This window comes from Diceros bicornis, chromosome 3 (assembly GCF_020826845.1).
Source record: "Diceros bicornis minor isolate mBicDic1 chromosome 3, mDicBic1.mat.cur, whole genome shotgun sequence".
NCBI classification, from domain to species: domain Eukaryota; kingdom Metazoa; phylum Chordata; class Mammalia; order Perissodactyla; family Rhinocerotidae; genus Diceros; species Diceros bicornis.
This window is the reverse complement of record NC_080742.1, coordinates 14,032,996-14,057,063: the sequence shown is the minus strand read 5'-3', so window position 1 is coordinate 14,057,063 and position 24,068 is coordinate 14,032,996. Positions and strand designations below refer to the sequence as shown.

Sequence of the window (24,068 nt, the reverse complement as noted above, 5' to 3'; positions counted from 1 at the left end):
CACTCCAAACCACTTGACATGCCCCACAAGAAATCCAGGGACGTGGAGCCTCTGTCATTTTCTGCCTCACTGATCACCAACTGATTTAGGCTGCTGTCTACACTTTCCCAGCCAATCCCAAAGGTACACACCCACCAGCTATCCTCAGATGCAGCAGGTCTTTTCTTCAGTCAAGGTCCAGGAGACTCCCCAGCTGGAAATTCCAAACAAGCTTTCAAGGTACAACTACCCAGCTGATAAACTTTCAGTGGCTACCTGCTGCCCACAGGCAGGAGAATGCCTCGGTCTGGTGTGCCAGGCTCCACCACCAAGCCGAACCTGCTAAAATCAGCCCTACCTCTTGCCTTTCTTTTAAATAATTCCTCACCTCCAGTAGGACTGTTTACTCACTGTTCACTAAACCATTCCTACAAGTCTGTACAGCTACTACTTTGCTTGTGTCCCTCCTCAGGCCTACAGTATCATTTCCCCCTCCTTCCCTTCCATCAGAATCCTAAGCTTTCAGGTCTATTCCTGAACCATCTCTGATTGCTCTGGATCAGAAGGGCTTGTCTTGTGTCTAAAGTTTGACAGCTCATGTGGCCTGTGCCACTTTCTTGTCACATCATTTATTGTTTGTATTTGCACTTGCCATTTGGTTTTATTTTCAAGTATATATTTCTTGAACTAGCTTACAAACTCCTTGATGGCAGGAAAAATCAAACCTTTCTATTTCATTGGCCAACCAGAATACTTTTTACAAAGCAGACCCTCAACAAATGTTTACTGATTTTCAAGGAAAATAAAATCTCTTCCCTCAAATAAGGAAAAAAAAATTGAGAGGTTAAATATCACTTTGTGACGCATTATATGTAATCTTCCAGCAAATGGCTTGTTAAATATGAGTGAAAGCAAGGAAGACGTCCTAAAATTACATTTACTGTGAACTCAGAAATGAAAGAAGTGGAAGAAGAGTGTATTGGCTTATCTCAGAGATGATGCCTGGAACACTGATTGTCCTTTAATCAATCCCTTTGAACTTCCAGGTCTAGAGACACCAGCAGTCACTACTGAGGACTAGTTGGTAGCCCATGAGAAGTAACTGAGGAGGAGCAGAGGAATTCATTGTGACAGCAATGAGTACCCGGCCCCACTCTCAGATGTCCCAGCAGAAAACTAGTGTGGACAGAACCACCAAAACCCTTTCCCTGCACAACTTATCCAACCCTTCCAAGTTTAGATGGGATCATCACCCTAAGATGATTTGGATAAAGTCTCTGCAGCTACAGTGTTTTCATTCCTAACATAGCCAATTCCAAACTGCACATTTTATTAAGATGGAAAACAAGGAAAAGTTAGGGAGTTGTTTAAAAAATTAAATATATAATGAAAAGAAGAGAAGGGAAAGAAAAAAGTGAAATTAAAAGTATGAAATAAGGGACCGCCCGGTGGCGCGAGCAGTTGGGTGCCCGCACTCCGCTTTGGCGGCCCGGGGTTCGCTGGTTGGGATCCCGGGCACGCACCGACGCACTGCTTGGCAAGCCATGTTGTGGCGGCGTCCCATATAAAGTGGAGGAAGATGGGCACGGATGTTAGCCCAGGGCCAGTCTTCCTCAGCAAAAAGAGAGGAGAATTGGCAGATGTCAGCACAGGGCTGATCTCCTCACACAAAAAAAATAAGTATGAAATAAATTTAGAAAGTACACGCAAAGAAGAAATTAAATCTCTTCAATCAAAGATCCCATAAGGCAAAGGATATTATTGCTTCATTGTTCAAGCCTAATCTAACCATCTAGCAATTCTTTTCACTCAACTATTTCTGTAATTCATTGCCAATAGAGATAAGAGGCACTCGACTATTAAGAGTCAGTTAGAAAAGATGAAAATGATCAACCAAAATGCTAAATGATGTCAAATTTTTATATTCTGCCTAAAACAAATAATTAAGTGTAAAACCTCATAACATCTAAAAAAATTTGATATGAACTGTCATGGTATTATTGAAATATAAAAAGCCAGTCATACCAAAATCAATTACATTTCAGAATGATGGGAAAGAATTAGTTTGACATTTTGTAAGTTTTGTAAGGTACTTTTCTGTACCTCCATTATCCCAAATGTAAAATGGGAATAATACTAGTACCTACCCCGTGAGGTTCTCCTAAAAATAAATGAGTTTATTCCACAAAGGGTTTAGAGAAGGGCCCAGCACATGGTAATGAGAGCTCAGTTAAAGCTGGTATTGTTTTGCTGTCTCCGATGTTGTGAGTATTTCTATCATCCTTGTTTTCCCATCCATAAAATGGAGGCATTTGTACTCACAAAAGAGATGCTTCTAAGATTATAAAGGTGGGGTTTTGAAACCCCTCCAAGTCAAGTATTCTAAAATTTCAGTGTACTATTTTTGCCCTACTGACCTGTTCACAATAAACTTTATTCAGCAAGATGTAAAATTAAGTTATTGTGACCCATTTCTGGTTTGGATACAATCTGCCTTTTTTATCTATCTTGCCCTATTCATTTTCAAATGCCTTAAAAATGCTTCCTAAAAATGGAAGAAAATCAACCCCCCAAAATATCTGTAAAACCATTCAAGGAGTTCAAGAAGATGACTACATACAAAATATATATAAATCAATAACATTCCTATATACTAGAAATGGCCAAGTAGAAGATGTAATTTAAAAGATCACTAGTACTATAGAATAGAATATGTAAGAATTAGTGGGAGAAAAATATTCTATTCAATAAATGGTATTGAGAAAACTGGCAGAACACATAGGAAAGAAATAAATCAGTACCATTCTTCTTAGACATGAATGAATTCCAAATAAATTTGAGAGTTAAATGCAAAAACTCAACTTTTATTTAAAAGTTCTAGGAGAAAGAAAGGGTATAAGAGTGTTTTTGTAATGAGGGCCCAGGAAGCTTTTTATATGCATAACACTGAAGGCAGAAACCATACAACGATAGCCGCTAACATTCACCAACTTACTATACACCAAACGTACACTATCTCATTTATTGTGCTGTCACTATGATGTAAGTTTTCCTTTCACATGTAAAGAAAGAGGACTTAGAGAGGTTAAGTAACTTTCATAGCAGTGTATACACTCTATCGTCATTATTCACGGATTCCATATTTGTTAATTCACCTATTTGGTAAAATTTATTTGTACTCCAAAATCAATACTCAAGGTGCTTTCACAGTCATTCACAGACACACACAGAATGGCAAAAAATCTGAGTCACCCTCACCTGACACGCATGTTCCCAGCTGAGGTCAAACAAGGGAACACTCTGCCTTCTCATTTCAGTCTCATACTGTAAACAAGTGTCCTTTTAGAGATCTGTTTAGTGCCACATTTTTCCCATTTTTTTTGTTTTTTGTTGGTGATTTCACTATTTAAAACAGCCCCCAAGCATAGTGCTGAAGTGTTCTCTAGGGTTCCTAAGTGTCAGAAGGCTGCGATGTGCCTTACAGAGAAAATACATTCATTCATGAGTTACAGTGCTGTTAGCCATGAGTTCAATGTTAATGAGTCAACAATATATATTAAATAAGGTGTCTTTTTTTGTGTGTGTGTGAGGAAGATCAGCCCTGAGCTAACATCTGCCAATCCTTCTCTTTTTTTTTTTTTTGCTGAGGAAGACTGACCCTAGGCTAACATCTGTGCCCATCTTCCTCCACTTTATATGGGACACCGCCACAGCATGGGCTGCCAAGCAGTGCATCAGTGCGCACCCGGGATCCAAACCGGCAAACCACGGGCCACCGCAGCGGAGCGCGCACACTTAACCGCTTGTGCCACTGGGCCGGCCCAAATAAGGTGTCTTTAAACAGAAACACACACACAACAAGGTTATGTATTGGTCAGTTATGAAAATGTAACCAGCGTCTCACAGGAACCTAACTCTTCATTTCCTCTAGGAACAGCGGTTTAGTATGTGTTAATTCAGTGTCACAGAGACTTTATAAAATATAACTACCACAAATAATGAGAATCAACTGTTAGAAACAAAAAGGTAGCAGAACCGGGACTAGAATCCAGACATGTCTGATTCCAGAGACCACACTACTAAACACTGTGTCACACCCACTCTGTATAAAGGAAACAATTGATATGTCTGACTACATAAAAATCAAAAGATAAAGGACAAACTGAGGAAAAAAATACTTGTAACATTTATTACAAAGGACTACTAACGTGAGAGATCAAAATTGGCCACGCTGAAATATGTTTCTTTACCTTGATTATTTTCTCTGACGGACATTTGACCTCCCTCAAACAGCCTAAAGAATTTAACATAGAAGATCTGTTTCAGGAGGGAGCCAATACCATATGATGGCTGTAATATAATGTAGAATAGATGTTACAATAGGAAAGGCACCAACAAGCCCATCTTATCAAAAATTCTGTCTCTCCCAGGCCACATTCTTTAGGTGGTCCTGCAAGGGGCTGTCAGACAAACATTTACATTTATAAGGGAAATGTCCATTTGTAAATGTATCTCCCTCTCTGTACTGGGAAGAGGGGGGGATGACCTCATCTCTAGAAACTTATCCATGTGGAAGGTGAGCCCTTAAATCTACATAATAACCTTACTCTTGTTTATTGTGCTTTTCTGGTAATCTCCCATAACTGACACCCCCCACCCCCAACATCCTCCTTTGTTTTTAGCCGAAGATAGTATTTAAGATGAGAATCTCTGCCATTTTGTTGAGAAACTCAATTTCCCTGGTTTCTCCCATGTATACGTGTTATTAACTTGGCACTATTTTCTCCTGCTAATTTGTCTTTTAATTATTTGGCCAGCCACAAGAACCTTAAAAGAAAGGGCTGAAGGGGATTCTCTCTTCCCCACCACTAACATCAACAAAGATTTTTTTCAAATCAATATGAAAAACAGGAACTTTAAAATAGAAAACTGAGCAAAGGATCTAACAGATACACACAAAGGATCACACAAACACACAATTTAGTAACGAGACATAAGGAAAGTATTTGACCTAATAATCAAAGAAGTAAAAATAATTTTAAAATATTATTTTTCAAGGCTATAGGTTTGGCAAAGACTAAAAAATATTATATCACCCAGTATTAGCGTGTGTGGGCAGACACATTGATGGACAAAGTGCAAACTAATATAATCTTTTTGGTGGACAATTTGACAGTACGTATCAGTATTTTAATGTTATTAATAAATTTTGAACTGGAAATCTCAGTCCTAGTTATTTATACTGTGAAAGTATTTGAGCATCAATGAATGATGAACATGAATGAAAAAAATCTCTTACAATGTTGTATTTATTATCCCAAACGTAAATACTAGAGAGAATTAAGTATATTTGTGTATATCCACACAATATAATACTATGTAGCCACTAAATAAAGATGAAGCTCTGCCTTCAGCTGAGTGAGAAAAGCTGACTGTGGTAGGTACAGTTTGATCCCATTTGTGTCTTATATGTACATATGCAGTAAAAACACAAATTGCTCACAAATAAGAGATTAAATTTAGAGACTAGTTTCCTCTCTCACACTGGAAGGGCTTAGTCTTGAGGACCATATCAAAGAGGATTTCATTGGATCTCATAACAAAACTTTCTAAATTTTCCCACCGAGTATTTCTTAGAATGACATGTCACTGTCCCATTGAGAAGGGCTGATGGGGCTGGAATACAGGTACGGGCAGATCCCATGTCACCACTGCTGGCATCAGTCACCCCTCTTCTGTTAGGAAAAGAGAAGGCCATGATGAGACACAGCATGACCGTCAGACAGAGGCTTACAAGAAAGGATAAAATGAGGTTTGAGAGTAACAGGAGTAGCTTGAGAGCTAAATTAGAAAGAACAAGAAACTTACATGCCTTGCATTTCATATGTGTTCATTTTCTGTTTTATTAATATTTTCTTTGATAAAAAGGTAGATGCTTCACACACTGCTAATGTATGTAGGCGTAAGACAGTATATTGTGCTACAAGATGGGATAGAAATGCTTTTATGGTTGGCACCAAAAAAAAGCACATCAGCAAAAGAGTGGATTTATGATGTCAGCAGTTTCTCTGATCCAGTGGTGTTTCACAACTGAGAATATTAGAATTCCAAAAAGAATTCTGTGCAGGAGAGTGAACTAAACCCTGTTGAAAGAAGCAAAAGTTCCCTGAAGGCTTAAGTAAAAGCATCTGGCATTTACATTCAACCACTGCAGTCAGTTGCAATAATTCAATCCATATGGTGCATGGGACAGCTTTTTCAAGAGCGTTTCAAATAGCAGCTAAGACAAAGCAGGCAATGGCAGAATATTACTGTACCAACAGTGAGGGCCTCTGTGGTTCTAGGGGAGCCACTTGCTCCCCAAGAAAGGAAATGTAAACAAATGAGATCAATACACTAACAACGCATGGAGTTATTATAATTCACAATTTAAAATAAGAAGATAGGAAAAATATTTACGTGAATATTTACCGTCTCTGAGTAAAAAGACTCTCCAAGAACAAAAGCAATATGAGATAATAAAAGAAACAAAGATACAACTGCTTTGATACATTTATTAATATAATCTGCATATAAAAATCCACGACAAAAATAAAAATAAAACCACAACTTGGGGGAAAGAATTTTGCCCAAATTGGAAAAATGTACAAAGATATTTATCATAGTGTTTATAACACTGAAAACAAAATGAAAATGACAAAAATGTCCAACATTTATAAATTACGCTATAGCCATACGATAGAATAGTATGCAGCTATTAAAATTATATTTTTGAAAGATGTCAATATAATGAGCACATAACGTTTAGAGAAAAAAGATTAGAATTCCTATTATAGTAAATATAGTTCTATTTACCCATAGGAAATATCAGCAAGTATGCCACAATAATGACACCTAACACTATTTTCTGTGCCAGGCATTATCTTGCTCCTTTTATGCACTATCTCATTGAAGTTTCATGACAAACCTATGAGACAGGTATTAGCATCACTGCTATTTTTCAGAAGAGAAAACTCAGACACAGAAGGGAGGTCACATGCTGAAGGCCACATAGCTTGAAAGTGCAAAGTCCGGAAATGAACCCAGCCAGTCCCCCATGCTTGTGTGCTATCCACCACCACAAACCCCTAAGCATTAAGTCTCCTCTTATTTCAAAGGCTCATAAATTAAGTATCCAAATATGTTTGAAATAGAGTGGGAAAAAATTTTTAGATCTATAAGACTTGAGCAATTCTCACTAACAACTCCTGGAAACGTTCACGTTCATAGCCACAAGTTTGGAACCTCCGATCCTCTCAACTTACAGGGTATCAATAAGTGAAATTCAATGAAGATTCAGAATTCTCAGCTGCTGTTCCCTTTGTATAGTCATCACTGCCCAAATAGATTTCTCTTAAAAGATAAAATCTTTCGAGAAACTTTTTTGAGTTCCCTTTTTTGTGTGTTTTCTCCAAGGTTATTCCATCTGTTGAGTATGGAGTGAAGCTATTTCAGTCTCCGCTCTTCCCATTATTTATTCACATTCAGATGAAAATTTAAATACAAACTAGCTACCCATTCATCAAAATTGCTTCAAATTTATTTATGGAGCAGCACAGAGGAGCTTCTGGGAATAAGAGCTTAAAGTCTATTATGGTTTCTATTAATAATTATAGTCACTAATTGCTCTGAGAACTTTTTTGGATATGCTAACATATAGTTAAAGCAAAGTCAATCCAACAGACTACCATAAATAGCATTGCATAGTCTCGCAAAAGTCATGAGAATTTTGTAAGTTTGGAGGGTGGGAAAGTAGAATCATGGTTTTGGGATTTTTTTTTAACATTATCATAAACTCAAAAGGCCAAAATTTAGAAATTGTACTCACAAATCCATCTTATAAATTATCCTCTTGATTACTTTAATTATTTTGGAATTACCACTTTCACACAACAATTTTCACTATAATTGAGAGGAGACAGGGTTCCCAAGTGCTGTTTTTGCTCATTGATTCATTAAATCAAAACGTTTAAAGTGCCTGCTATGTGCCAGGCACTATTCTAGGCACTGGCAACAGAGCAGCAAACAAAACAGACAAGCCCCTAGCTTGGTGGAGCTTCTGATGGCCCACAGAAAGCAAACAAGGTAAAGAGTAAAACATACAGATGAAGAGAACAGCTGTGAAGAAAAATAAAGCAATCCAGGGGGATATGGAGGACAGGGGTGAAGGAGATCACAGTTTTAGGTAGTGTGGTCAGGGAAGGCCTCACTGAGAAGGTGACATTTGAATATGCACTTGAATCACGAAGGAAGGAGGCCTGGGCCATCTGGGGAACAGCACGGTAGAAAGGGGGAAGGCAAGTGCAAAGGCTCTGACACGGGACATAGCCCCTTATCTATTTGAAGAACAGTGGTGTCAGTGGAAGAGTAAGAGGAAAGTGGTAAAATATGAGGTCAGAAAAGTAACAGAGGACCAGGTGCTGTAGGGCCTTACAGCCACACCAAGGACTTTCTCTTTTTCTGAGACAGAGACGGAGAGCAATGAAAAGAATGGATAGAATTACGATAGAATTCATCCTTCAAATTCTGGCATCTTTGCTGGTAAAAATGCTAAACTGGATGGGACGCTGGGAAAACAGAAGCAGACCAGGGCTGTTCCAGGCAACTTGGTGGAATGGACAGTTGCCTTGAGGAGTGACATGATCTTGGTATTAACTGGATCACTCTGGCTTCTGTTTTAAGACTAGAATGAAGGTGAGCAAGCACTGAAGCAGGGAAAGTGATAAGATGAGAGGTGGTGGTAGCAATGGCAGATTCGACATGTGCTGTAATATAAAGCCCGCAGGACTAGGGACAATTGGATGTGACATGTTAGAGAAAGCAGGTTTGGGGACCAGACAACTGTTGGTATGAATGGAGTTTGGGAGACCCCAGGAGGAGCTACTTTGGGGCACCAGGGTGAAGGAAGACAAGAAGTTCATTTTTGGGTTGCTTATGTTTGAGATGCTAATAGACATCCCAGGGGAGATGTTGAATGAGGAGTAAGACATAGGAGTTCAGGGTGTCGTGTGGGAGTCACCAGCATGTGTATGGAACTTAAAGCATCAGAATGGATGGCATCCCTAGGGAGACAGGGCAGATGAAAAAGAGAAAATGAGAAAGGACAGAGCCCTGGGTGCCCCCAACACCATGGAGTCAGGGAGGAGAAGAAGAAACAGCAAAGGAGGCTGAGAAGGGGCAGCCATGGAGGTAGGGAGAAACTCAGAGAGGGTGAAATCCCAGAAGCCAAATGATAAACCTGTGTCAAGGAGAAGGGGGTGACCAACTGTGCTAAGGGCTGCTTTGCTCCTAGTAAGCTGAGGACTGAGAGAAGCATCCTGACATCTTCCTAGTGAATATAGGGATGGTCTGTCTACAGTGATGCAAGAGGGCAGAGGCGCGTACTCACTGATTCACCTTTGTATGCCCTTGCAGGTCAGCAGGTGTAAGACCCCTGGGGGTGTGAAATGAAGAGGAGCGGACACATTCCAGAGAACATGGGCTTCTTGTACAAGGATAGGCCATCTTTACTGTACTGTGCAGCTTTCAGAAGAGAATTAGACTTTTTCACAAAACTACAAAAGCATGATAAATCACTTTTAAACTAGATCTATAAGAAAAGGATAATTCTGCCCCTGTCCCCACTCCCCAAAAAATCACCAAAATCCTCACATCTGATGAAGGATGCTATAGTACGCAAGAGAACACTGCTTCTCCACATAGCCTGTGTTGTAAATACCACCTTGCTATCCCAGAGGTCGTTCCACATCTTTTTTTCCTTAAACACATAAAGTGAATATGTGGCAGTTCTCTGTTGTTTTTGCCTGCCCTACATCCACAGCCCCTCCTTTTGGGTAACAGCACCTCAATTTTCCCTTGGAGAGAGAATTTTTCCACTCCAACATCCATTGCAGTGGGATGGCCATATCTCAGGTAAGTCAGTGACACTTGTGGTCCCAGGAACTTGAATCTAGAATTCAGTGACACAAGAAAGAAAAGGAGTTGGAGAGGATTCATCCCAACTGTGGAGCCAGAAAAGCCTGTTGACTGGTTCTTACCACCATGATTCCTTTAGCAGTTGACCCAGCCTTGATCCTCCTTGATACGCTATCACCATTTCTAAGTCTACTGTTTGGATTCTCCTTCCATTCTGCAAATTAACCCATGTCGTATTAATAAATTTCTTTAGCCCAAGTTAGCCAGAACCGGTTTCTGTGGCTGGCAACTGGCGTCCCCTGGCATACCCACCACCCTCAAACTGTACAGCTCTGTGGTAGCTAATAAAACTCATAACTCTTCAAGTGGGTCAATTTTCCATTGTAAGTAAAAATAAAGGTTTAGAGCCATCATCATATTGGCAAAATAAAAGCTAAAGAAATTCTTTTATTTGGTCATATTCCAATAATCATCTTTAAATTCTAATTGTAAGTGTTTCTTTTACTAACAAACATTTCTAAGGAGAAACACTCTTTTTATTCACCGGAAATTTTTGTCTTCAATGAATCAAAGCAATAGACCTTTTTTTTACGGTAGTTTCTATAGGATAGCAACCAAGCATGCGCCACATTCAAGATTTCCTATTCTTCTATGTTTGCAGGGCTTCATGTTTTTCATCACGTTGTAGAAACTCACAGGAACAACTGGTACGGCTGGGACAGGACAAACTTGTTTAGAAGAGCAAAAATCATTCAACGATGCAGGTCAAATCAATGAGTATTATTTAACACTTGTGAAGAGCTTGATCTCCAGAGCATTTGCATTTTATCTCAATGAATACAGACAGGCATCCCTTGGGTATTCATTAGCGATACCAATTTTGAATTTTCACTTATTGTAGTTTTCTATATGTTTAAAATATTTCACAATTTATTTGGAATTGAAGTGCCTGACTCAAAAGCTGACATCCACCATTTGTTTGAAAGAAATATTCTAGAAGATTTAATACCTGCATCAGGTCAGATCATCAGGTAAGCAGTCTTAGCCCACCCTTGAGGCTCACAGATTTGCCCATTAGAGCTACAACAGGACGCAGGCCATGGATGAATGCTAAAGGGAGAAATGATCTGGTTGGTCCTGTCTGAGAAAAGAAAATATCTATATTAGACCTTCTCTACATTTTTTTGGTAATATCTTTACAAAGGCTACTGTCCTTTCGTTAAAGTCCAATGAGGCAAATTTTTCTCTCCTAGTGAAAGCATGGGCCTCCCTTCAGGCCCTCTGAGCACCAATGTGGGTTCCACACAGGAAGCTCTCACCCTGAATCTGTCCTCCCACCTCTGATTTAGCTTCCACCAGGGATTAGCAGATCTCAGTTCAGAGCTCATGGCAAACTGTGGGATAAACTTCATATTACTAACGGAAATAAGAGGCAAGGGTAGACCCTGCCTCTCAGCCCTAGACACTGACAGCCTTGCAAACCCTCAGGTGTCACTCTGGCCTGGCTGCTACAAAGCCTAGGGCTGGCCTCTGCCCTCCACGGCAGGGGATAAATCACTGGGGGGCAAGGGCAAAGAGGATGCTCGGCAGCTGCTCTTTTTCTCTCATTCAAATGAGCTCAACAGAAAGTGATTTTTTAAAGACCTGCTGCATGTATGAAAACCCACAAAGGCAAGTACAAAACAAACGTATGCCATCAGTGTCACTATTGCTGTGAGAGCAGACCTCCGACTAGTGAGCAGGTCAGACATTGCAGGAAGCTCTGGGTTGTCACCTGGAAGTCTCATTGTGTACCACATCACTCAACTTCATAGGCTGAACCTGCAGACTGATAACACTTAAAGGAATTTCCTAAAGAAAGACATATATTACAAACAGATGAACTTCAACGAAAATCTTTTAAAATGTCTAAGTTTATAATTCTCTTGTATTCGGGTCCTACTTAAGTTTTATTGGTGAGTCAGAGAACGAATTTCCCGTTTACTTTAAAATCGTAATAAAAATTACATTAATCAGAATGTTAAAAATAAATTTGAAACTTGCAAATCACTTTTTTATATTTCTATTTGTCATCATACTTTGAAGGCATGTTAGTTCTTTCAGGTCAACAGTATATAGATATCTTCACTCTGTTATCTGGAAGATAATGTCTAGTCAAGGCACGTTTAGGACCATCAAATTCTGGTCTTATTTGGCATGGATATCATCTTTTTGGTTTGATTTTGCATTCTTTATTTTAAATAACAAAATTAGCTTTTACTTCCTTGTGTTCTCTCTCTTAAAATATCTTTTATTATTTCTTATTATTATCCCTTTCCTGAAATAATTGTCATTTCTAAAAATAAATGCATACCAGTTAAAAGTATGGATTCTGGAGAAAGACAGACTGAGTACTCCTGCATAGTAGCCTTGTGATTTTGGGCAAAACACTTACTTCTCTGTGACTCAGTTTCTATATCCATAAAAGGAGAATAATAGTACCTACCTCATGAGGTTGTTGTCAGAATTACATGAATTAATATATGTAAAGCATTTAGAGCAATGCCTGCCTGGCACAACGTGCTACTTTTGTGTTTGATATTGTTAATGTTGTTGCTATTAATTTATTTGTAAGTCCTTGGGTTGTCTTTTTTCTCAGATAGTATCGGTGCTTAGAATGGAAATGTGAACCCACTTTTTCTAAAAATGCCTAAAACCAACTAATTTCCTCCATCACAAACACTAAACATATAGCATTTTTTGCAGGATGAGAATGCAGGAAGTGCTTACGTGAGAAAAGGAAGTAAGAAAAGAACTGGAACTATGATCATAGGATATTCCAACATTCATAACAAAGGTGGCTTCAACGAAAGATTACATGGTCCTGAAGGTAAGACTGCAATGCCTGTTTCCTCTGTCGATGTGCAGGAGGCAAGAGAAATGACAATGTTGGATCTGGTTCTGGAGGCTGAGCCAGACATAACAAACAAGGTTAAGGTCGGGGCAGAGCTCACATTCACAACCATGTCACACATCTAAGAATTTTAAATGTCAACAGGATTTACATACGATGATACTGCATTTTAGGGAGATAGGACTGTCAGGAAATTAAGTTCCGTGACGGAAACTAACTATCATAAATTGTCAGTTATAAGAAACTCCAGAAATCAGAGGTCACGAACAGGTTACCTTCTCAAAGCATTACTAGAAAAGCTAACATAAAATGCCCTACTTTTTCCACCTGCAGAAGTAGCACACCTTGAGGGATATTTTCATATTGTCAAAAGTGTCTTAAGAAACATCCTTGTTCCATAAAGGTGACCAAAAACAATTCTATAAGAGCACGAGAGCAATTCAGAGCTTGATACAATAATTGTGCCTGACCTAAAAGAGACTGTAAACTGGGTCATTTGTGTATTTTGAAGAAATACATATTAATTAGGATTACATTCAGCTGCAAATAACAGGAAACTGACTTAATAGGAGTAACTTTTCTTACAAGAAGTACAAAAGAGGTATTCCAGGGCTGGTACAGCTGCTCAAAGGTATAAATAAAGACCCAGGCTCCTTCTAAACTCCTGATCCACCATCCTTAGCATGTAACCATTATCCTCAAGGTCACAAGATGGCTGTACCACACCCTGGCTAAAAGAAATGGGTTAGTGCAGGGCAAAAAGCAAGTATTTGCTGGATCTTTTTAAAAATCTTCTTAATTGGGCCGGACCAGTGGCATAGCAGTTAAGTGTGTGCACTCCACTGCAGCGGCCCAGGGTTCACAGGCTTGGGGCCCAGGCACTCACTGAAGCACCACTTGTCAAGCCATGGTGTGGTGGGGTCCTACATAAAATAGAGGAAGATGGGCATGGATGTTAGCCCAGGGCCAATCTTCCTCAGCAAAAAGAGGAGGATTGGCATGGGATGTTACCTCAGGGCTAATCTTTCTCACACACACACACAGAAAAATCATCCTAATCAACGTTATCAATAGTCTTTCCAAAGACCCCACCCAGTAGACTTCCACTTCATCTCACTAAATTACATGACCACTCACAGCTGCAAGGGAGCCTTGGAGGTGAGTATTTTTAACTGGACACACAGTTGTTCTGAGCAAAATCAGTTAGTAAGAAAAGTAGTTCTAGTAATGACTAGGCAGACAACAAGCAATGTATGCCACATAACAAGGCATTATGAAGTCTAGAAACAGGACAATCTTCCTCCAATACTACGGAAGAAGATGCCAACAAGACCAGCTGACATGAGTTGGATGGAGAAGCTTTCACAGATGCTGGAATCTGCCATAGAGATCGTCTAACTCCATGCTCCCAAACAACCTACTAATAGTCATTTGCCCACCCAGATAAGCTTTGCTAAAGTGGACAGAAGGAATGCACTGGCCAGCCAAGGCCTTTTCTGACAAGTGTATTTTTATTGTAAATGAACTAGCCTCCCACTTCACCAACTAATGACTTATGGATTTAGGTTTCCTTAGTCAGTCTCTGAGGACCTGATAAACTCTGGGTCTACGGTCAAAATCAATCTCTCTCAGTTCTAGTTTAACTGAAATCATTTTGTATTTTAAAATTAGATTACATGGGGTCGCAGATATACATATTGCAGGATTTGACAAAATATATTAACCCGATGTTGATATTTACTTATCTTGGCATCTTTCTGAGACTACCATCTAAACACGCAAAATTTGGTTATCATGACCGTCAACTAAGGAAAAATACTCAATTTAGAAACAGGAAGGCTTAACTTAGGAATTGGCTAAATTACTAAAAGTTTTGGTTGGACTAAATCTATATGAATGAACTCAGTTTTAATCTAGGTAAGTCATATATTTATTTTGGCTGGGAAGCACTTTCTGATCATACATATACGGTGACGAGTTGATTTGTTTTTTACACTTTTTGTGACCCTCTTCAATATACTCAATTTGGAATTTCCCTTAAAATGTGCCACATATTGACAAGGCACAAACTGAAGAGGCAGAGGTGAACAGCTCCTCTCTGTATACATAATGTTTCAAATATCACCCTGAACTAACATTAGATGATTGTACCAGATGACAACAACTACCATCTAGGATGCACCTACTGTGTGCCAGGTACTTTACATGCATTACCTTTTATAATAATTGCAACCCTGAAACACAGATATTATTATTTCGACATTAGAAATGAGGAAACTGAGGCTTGGAGAGGATAGGTGATTTGCTGAAGGCACATAACTAATAAGTGGGACAGAAAGGACATGCACATGGGGCTTTCTGCCACCAAAGCTTGAACTCTCTCCACTACATCATTGTGCCTCTCCAGACTTCTCTGTTTAGTGAGTGTAATAAGTCTGAGCTCTCAGCCAAAGAATCTTTGAATTTTTGAGCTGGAATAGACATTAAGAGTTCACATGGTACGAAACAATAAACTAGATCTTGTTTAAGAAAGACTTTGGGACTTAGCCCAGAGCAGCACACCTCCCTTCTTAAGTTCCAATCGAATGTTTGCCTTATACCAAGCTCCCTGACCCCTGCTTTTTTTTTTTTTTTTTTACATTTTTATTGATATTTTAATGGTTTCTAACATTGTGAGATTTTGGGTTGTACATTTTTGTTTGTCCTTCACCCCATATATGACTCCCTTCACCCCTTGTGCCCACCCCCCACCCCCACTTCCCGGGTAACCACAGTCCAGTTTTCTCTGTCCATGTGTTGGTTTATATTCCACATATGAGTGAGATCATACAGTGTTTGTCTTTCTCTTTCTGGCTTATTTCACTTAACATAATACGCTCCAGGCCCATCCATGTTGTTGCAAATGGGACGATTTTGTCTTTTTTTATGGCTGAGTAGTATTCCATTGTATATATATTCCACATTTTCTTAATCCAATCGTCAGTCGAGGGACACTTAGGTTGCTTCCACTTCTTGGCTATGGTGAATAATGCTGCAATGAACATAGGGGTGCATAAGCCTCTTTGGATTGTTGATTTCAGGTGCGTTGGATAGATTCCCAGTAGTGGGATGGCTGGATCATAGGGCATCTGGCATCTTGACCCCTGCTTTTTTGACCTATGTGTTTAGTGCCAGCTACCTAAAAAGGTAGCATCACTATTCCATAGTTACGCAACTGCAATTATGAACCTTGGCAATGAGACAAGTAAGTGAGATGACTTGAGGTGATTGAGGTAATGATGGAGACTGTCCTTCATCAATTTACTGTAAGCCTCCATGCACTCAAGCATTCAAGACATCTCCAAATTGAATTGCCTTTTAGAGTCAAGCTAATTCACTGTGCAGTTTTCTAATTTCTACAACTCTCGCACATGGTGTGTTTATATATATACATAAGCACATTTATGCACATATAAGCACACATATATACATATATATATGTGTGTGCTTTTGTGCACAAACTTCAGATTCTGCAATTTGACAACATAACTGGCAGTGGGGAAAGTAGCTAACTCAGAATTAAACAGCTACAGGCTTCTGAGAGATTTTACAGTGTGGGAAGAAGGGCATGCTTTCCTACTAAGAATAACTAACCCATAATTTTTGGGTGTGTGTGTGTGAGGAGGACTAGCCCTGAGCTAACATCCGATGCCAATCCTCTCCTTTTTTTTTTTCTTGAGGAAGAGTGGCCCTGAGCTAACATCCGTGCCCATCTTCCTCTACTTTATATGGGACGCCGCCACAGCATGGCTTACCAAGCAGTGCGTCGGGGCGCGCCTGGGATCCGAACCTGCGAACCCTGGGGCCGCTGAGGCAGAGTGAGCACACTTAACCACTTGCGCCACCGGGCCGGCTCCCCATAATTTTTTAAAAGGGCAAATGCATGTCACAAAAAGATAATTTTTAAGAGAGTAATATAAAAGTCTATTCATCCACTTCTATTAATGCGAATATCCAACGAATACAATAATTGATACAAACGTACTGATATTTTTTATGTTATAGTCAGAGGAGAGAAAAGAAGTAGAGATGGTGATGAGAGGAAATCTGAAGGAAGAAAGAAAAAGAAAAAAGAGAAAGAATAGAAAGAGAAAAGGAACAGAGTTATAAAGCAGAAAAGAGAAAGGAAGAGGAGAGTGAAAGCAAGGACCTGTGACACGGCAGACGGGAGCAAAAGAGGAAAGACAATGTGAAAATTTAGGAGGAGGAAGAGAGGGACCAACAGAAAAAGAAGGTGAGATACAAACGGAAGGAGAGACGGACAGAGCAGGAAAGACCGAGAGACACGATTCTGAGGTGAGTTTAGCACTTATTGGTAAACTTCTATCACTTCTTCTCCAGGTCACTTGGTATATGGGCACGAGCGTACATCCATACCAGTGCTATCTGAAACACTCATGAGCTCTCCTATAGTTTAAAAGAACCCTTTAATCAGTAAAATTTAATTTATTTTGTTTTCAAAATAAAGTTTTATTTTTCTAAGGAAGGCTAATTCCACATTAAAAGATAACCTGGGTTTTCAGTGTTTACTTTGGAACCTCCGAGTTTCTATAAGTATCTCTTTGTGGCATTCAAAAGCTATCTGATTACCTTAGCTTTGTTTTTTGAATGATTAGAGTTGCCTTAAACCACAAATTAACATTTGTACATTTGTACGAATGCTTCCGCACACTCCCAAGTCTAGTTGCTATAGCTGGTTCCTATAGGGGATCAAATAAAGAAAGAAAAGAATATGTATAGTTTTGAAGAAGCACACATTTTAGAAATAACTGGTTAACCCGTAGGCACAGCATTCATCCCTTCAGAAGCTCTGCCTTCAATGAGATGGGCATGGCAGGTGACCATGGCGAAAATTACTCTCTGAGCTACCCAACTGACACCAAAGTAAGATCACCTCATGTGGAATAATTTCCTGACAGTCAAGAATAATTTTTTTTTTAAATACATCATTCCTGTGTTTGAATGGAATTCATCATGGAATCTTCATATTTGAAAATTCAATTCCAATTTCTGAAAATGTGTTTCTAATACTTCTTTACTTAAGGTTGATGAGACTGAAATTATACAGTTTGGCTATTTTATAAATGACTCTAAAATCGGTGGGCTAGATTAATCACCCAAATGTTTCTTGAAACCAGAATATTTAGATAAATGAATTTCCCTTCTTATATACGTGTTATGTCATTATCAGACATAGCCTAAACTACTTCTCTCCGTTCATAGGAAACCTGCTCATTCCACCTTCCTCCTTTTCCTGATGGAGTGTAGGGCCATCCATTTTTTCTATTTCTACATGACATAAAGAATTTTATATTTTTGTGTGAGAATATATACAAGTCTTTTAAAATGCAAATGTTCAAAAAGTACTGGTCACTCAATTTATTTCTGCTTTCCCAATGTAAAGACTACTTGAAATAAAGGGGTCAGTGCATCAGCAACTATTTGTGAAGATTAAGGACATAATAAATAAGTTTCAAAGTAGCAGTTGAAATAATCAGAAGAAAATTATGGCTTAATATGCAACATATCCTAAACAATTAATAATGTAAGGTTCCTAGAACATTCTATAAAGTTGACCAATTCCAAAGAGGAAAAAAAAATTCAAAGATAGATTTTAGATGTTTTCTTTTGAATAAAACTAATTAATGAAAAAATCTGGAAGTTAATAGTACTGATTTTAAAGTCTTGTTAAAATACCTTAATAGCACTGATTTTAAAGTCTTGTTAAAATACCTATCACCTACTTTTTAAAGAAGAAAAGAAAAATTTATTGGAATAAAACAGTTCTATAAAAAATACACTTATATGATTAGTGATACAATTTTCTTATTTTATTCTCTAACATTTTTAATGAAAATAAAAAGTAATAGTTTAAAATAAAGATTCATAAAGATTGGAGGGAAATATTCTAATTAAATAATTTCTAATAATGTAGTGCTGTGAAGAAGTAAGACTATCTGCCTAAATGAGATGTTTTCAATTATGATTCTGAAAATTTCAACCAGTTTATGGTTGAAATTGAAACTCGCACAGGGAATATAAATTAAAGCAAGATTTATATGATTTAAGAAACAATCTGAACTACATCAGTAAAATGTTTGAAATAAATTGCAGAGAGTGAGATGAAATATATAACAAGTGGAGCAAAATGCTTTAAAATCCTCAATTTTCTTAGTCATGCACAAACAGGACACAGCTGCAGTTCACTTACAAATTGCATTTGACAAATGATTCTGAGAGTTTAAATATGCTGATTCCAGAATCTGAGACGTATAACGGATAAATAACCATACACCTGATCAACAACACAGTTACCTTAGCAATAGCAGATCACTTTAATTCAAATAACAAAATCATTCCTTTGAAAGGAATTTAATCTAGAGGATATTAGCAAAAATCATGTCTGCCATACATATATTTAAAAGGTCATTACACTGTACTGCCTTTGGACAGTGATTTATAAATAGCAACCAGTTGATTTCAGAACACATGTATGTATAATAGTAATACTGGCAATCCTTACAACAAAGTGCCCTAAATACTTTATCCTCATTATACTCTTTTTTAGGTAAATGTTCAGTTTTAGCAGTAGGAATTGATTTTCCCACCCACCCCACAATATGATTAAATAAATAACGGAATGGAAATGCAGCATGAAAGAGCTACCAACAGTGATCCTGGATTTACAAAATACAATAAAATCCCCTTTTGAAAGCATCATACTATACCACCGATTCAGTTCTGCTTAAGAAAGAATTTTTTCCCCTCAATCAATATTTTAGAGTACATTTTTCACTGTAAGGGAACACTTGCCCCACCTTACGCCACCATAACAACAGCAATTCTAGTCTGTTTAGAAATTCAGATAAATTGCCTCACCAAAGATCACGCCCTTTCCATGGACTCCTTTACCTATGCTTGCCTTTCACAGATAATGTTTTCTGTGATGTCTGACCTCTCTTTTCTGACGGTGACTGACTAAATCTCGTGAGTAGGCTGGTCCTTATTACATGAATTCAGGGGTATCTAAAAGTCTTCCTATCTCAAAATATATTATCCACCTGCTCACTGAGGCCAAAATTCTTTTAAACAAAAAAGGAGAAAACACCTTTCCACAGTAATAATCAAGACTGTGGGAGAATTTAATACTGACATGTCACATTCACTATAAATTGGCTTGGGGAGGGGGTTGTAAACAAAAACGGTAGGTAGATACCTGAGGGGTGAGGTGAGGAAGAAAGATTACCATGGGAAAGGAAAAGTGCAGACATCAACTCAACCTCTGCATGTTTCACCATTCTGCGCTGGTCCATAGGCTGGCTGGGAAAAAGGAATGGCTACTTGGGTGTACCATCTAGGTTTTTATTTCCTATTTTCCCATCATTTGCAACTTTCTATAAAAAATTCCAGGTTTGGGCCTACAAACCATGTTTCAGAAATTGACCATATTTTGGAATTTGTGCAACAAAAAAGAAATTTTAGAAAAAACAATGTTCTGACCTTGAGACCTTTCTAATTCAACAGGATGCGTATGAGACCTCTTTTCGCTGAGCTTTTACACTGAGGTGTACTCATGCAAAGATACCATAGTTCACTGTGGCTAACAATGCCATCTCTGGAGAGTCGTAGACAACAGAATTTAAGAGATATAGGAAGATGACAACAGAGGTACCAAATGGTACCCTTTAATTAAGAGATGAGAACTAGTAGAAGTAACTATGCACTGTTTACAGAGCTGGCAAAACTGCAAATAGATGGATATACTCCTTAACGTTGGAAATACGTGACAATTCTGTTAAACACACAAGCTTCAAATTCTTTAGTATTATATTTTTGTTTTTTCAAAAGCTTTTCAATAGAAACCTTTAAATAAATACGACATATACAAAGACCCATAATACTGAACCATTTTTATACTAGATTGACATTTGCCTCTCCATTTCACATTCTGAGCTCTGTCACACAGTACAAGTCTCAGAGGGCAGCTGACATGGTCTGATCTACAGTAACGTTCTGTGTTAGGTCCCGTTGTATATACCACCTCTATCTCAATGTATTCTTTCAGGTAAAAAGTGACAACCATCAGCTGCACCCAAACACCTTTGCTCCAAATGCTGAGTTCAATGTAAATTGTAGATAAGACTGATTTTTCCCTGACATAGCTGCTATATTTTAAAGATTTAGAAGGTTAGAAATAAAGTCCCAAGCTAATATTTTACAGATTTCTTAGCTTTAAAAAATTTTAGCTGAATGAGCTTCTATCTCGGTCTCATATAAAATGAGCCAACCACAAAAGTATATAAGGTTAAGTTTTCCCATCAGCAGTTCAATATTTAAAGATGATACATAATTAATTTTTAACATTAATTTTCAAAAATTTTCAAAGAAAAAGAGACATATGTAAGCATCACTTCATTTTTAAACAGTTCTTCTACCTGTAGAACATTTTACAGGGAAAAACTCTTACTGAAGGCCTGTAGCTAGTTTCAAAATCTAAATATTTGATAAAACAGGTAACAGGAATTTAAAACCTGACATTAGCTGTTCTCAAAGCTGATAATAATTTGATCTTCTTAAACTTACATAATAAAATTTCTCTACCTTTTCTGGTGGTAGAAAAGAGGTAGAAATTAAGACTTTCCCCGCAATGTCCAACTTGAAGTATTACACTTTACTCTTACTCTAGATCATCCACTCCTTTTCAGACTTAGGGATGTGATTATGGCCAGTCTTAGGATGACTTATATTTGCTAGCTTTATAGCAAAAGCAAAGGCTATGTCATATTTTGGTATTTTTAAGTTTTCTATGCTGGCACCTTACAAAGAATGTGGAAAACAGAAAAAAAAATAAGGCTTTGTATTATCACATGGTCTTCCATCACAATCCGACAATCACACCTTTTAGCCCAGCTGTGACTCAGTTACCTACCACCCTCCCTTAGAGCTAATAACAGGCAGGCACTCTTGCTAAGGGTCAGTCCGAGTGACAGGCTCAATCAAGCAGTCTTTGGGCTGGGTTGCCATCATATTGGCTGGTCCTCCCACTTACAGATTCTCATGACCTCAGAAAAACACCAGATTGTTCTTGGGAAGAGAATGTGGTAAGTGCTTTTATTAAAGAAGGGACTAGTTACAGAAAATTAATTTTCCAAAGTCTAAAATTCCACTGAATTAGACTCCCGCTGCACGGACAAGGCTGCCACCATGCCACAAGAAAGTTGTAAAAGCACTATTTTAAACCTCTAGAAAGCATTATTTAGGCTAAACCTTTTACAGCAGATATGAAAGGTTTTAAAAAAAAAATGGAAAACTTAAGGATTCTTATCATTTTCATACGCATGTTTATCTGAAATGCCAGCTGCTCCGTGGATTATCTCCTGCCATGTTAATAACTGTTAGCCTATAAGAGATCGAACCTATAATATGAGATTAGTAGACAATAGTTTCTATTTGGTTGGGTACAAGTATTTTTGCCTTGAAATTCTAATTAAACAGTGCTTGTCGTGGCTTAAAAGCTCCATGGAACTGAAATATTCAGAAGTTCCAGCGGAAATACAGAAAATAGTATCTTTTTATTTTCCCACACACTCAATTTACTAGCTTAAAAGATTAAAAAATACATGCACTATACAAAATTATTTTTCTTGGAGCTAAATACTATATCTTCGATAAAGTCTAATTTTGATGAAGGACTCCATAATGATCCTTTTTTAAAAGATACTTTTAAATTATAAAGGTAAATTATGAGAGGCTTCCTGCCCCTACCTGGAAATTAAAGCTGTGCAGATAAAAGACAAAGTCATTAATAAACATCACAGAGATCATTCTAAAAACAAGCAGCATGTTAAAAGTAAGAGAGGAATCAGAAGAAATATCAACTACTGACATTTTAAACGACACTTTAAAAGAACAGAGAGCTGGGAGCAGCCGCCCCACTTCGGGAGGGCTCTGTGACACCGCGAGGAAGGAGAGGAACCCCGGCCGGGGAGCGGCGGGAACTTTGCGGCAGGCGGGCGACGGCGGGGCCGCCGCGGACCGGGGCGCGTCAACCTGTCACCAGCCCGTCCGCAAAGCCCAGGACCAGCCCCAACGCCACCCAGGTCCCCTTCGGGGGCAAGTGGGAGCAGGACAAAGGTCTGGAACCCAGGTGCTGGGGTTAAGGACACAACATGTACGGACTCATTCAACGTGTCAGCTGTAGGAGCAAAACCTGAGGGGGAGAGACTCCAGCCCCCGAGAATTCTCAGGTGTTTCCCACAAGAACCGGCTCATTACGAGGAGACGCGGGAGGGGAGTAGAGAATAAATCCCAACTCGCGAGCCGAGTCTCCACTAACTTTGTTCTCTCTCCCTCCACAGAGCGCAATGTCGAGGGGCAGGGTAGTTTGGGTTCTCGCTGCAACGGCCCCTTGGAGAAGGCAAAGCAGCAGCAGCTGCGCTCGCGGGCGCACCGGGCGGGCGGCGATGCCGCGGTACCTACCATGGTATTCTTGTCCGGGGACGTAGTAGGTGGGGTTGCCCGCAAGGTGCAGGGAAATGAGCACCTCACCCTGCTCCCCATCCCCTTCCAGCTCCCCGTGGTGGGTGCACAAGAAAAAGAAGGGCGAGAAGCGGGGGTAGTAGCCCGCCGCGGCGCGCGCCCTCAGCGTCGCCCCCAGCAGCAGCGCCAGGAGGCAAGTCCGCGGGGCCCAGCCGCTGCGCTCCATGCCGCCGCCGCGCGCCACGAGCGCCGCTCGCGCATTCAGTTCTGCAGCCGCCGGGACGGGGAGCCACGCGGAAGGCGGGCGAGAGGCGGCGGGCGGGAGCCGAGCGGGCTCGGGAGCGAAGCCGGCCGAGAAGTTCCGCGGGCGACGGCGGCTCCCAAAGTTTCTTGGGGCCGCGGGAGTGCGGGGCCGGGGCTGCGGGCGCCGAAGCGCGTCGTCCGCCGCCTGTGTGCGCCTCCGTCGCCTCTGCGCGACGCCCCTCGGCCAGGCCTGGGAAAGCGCCCGCCCCCCTCCACACCTTCTTAAAGCCCCGGGCACCGCGTCCCCCCCGCCGCCGCCACACGTGTCCCGGCCGCGCCCCCGCCCCGCGCGCCGCCCCGCGCGCGCCCGCCCGCCCCCGCCCTGGGGCTCGCTCGCCCGCACCTCGCGCGCCTGGGGCGCACGCCTCCCCGGGGCCAGACGTCGGAGCCCGGTGCGCACCCGGGAGGGCCGCTGCGGGTG

General features: G+C 39.9%; 1 protein-coding gene across 2 annotated transcripts in view; it reads right to left on the bottom strand.

The window, feature by feature from the left end:
* The window catches only part of RELN (reelin), a 485,778-nt gene extending 462,065 nt beyond the window's left edge, over positions 1 to 23,713 (bottom strand). For both annotated transcript variants that reach the window (XM_058523829.1, XM_058523821.1), the window contains exon 1: positions 23,345 to 23,713. In XM_058523829.1, coding sequence (XP_058379812.1) covers positions 23,345 to 23,570 — 226 coding nt within the window. In that variant the 5' untranslated portion in view covers positions 23,571 to 23,713. The remainder of the gene's footprint in view (positions 1 to 23,344) is intronic.
* Between the last annotated feature and the right edge of the window lie 355 nt (positions 23,714 to 24,068).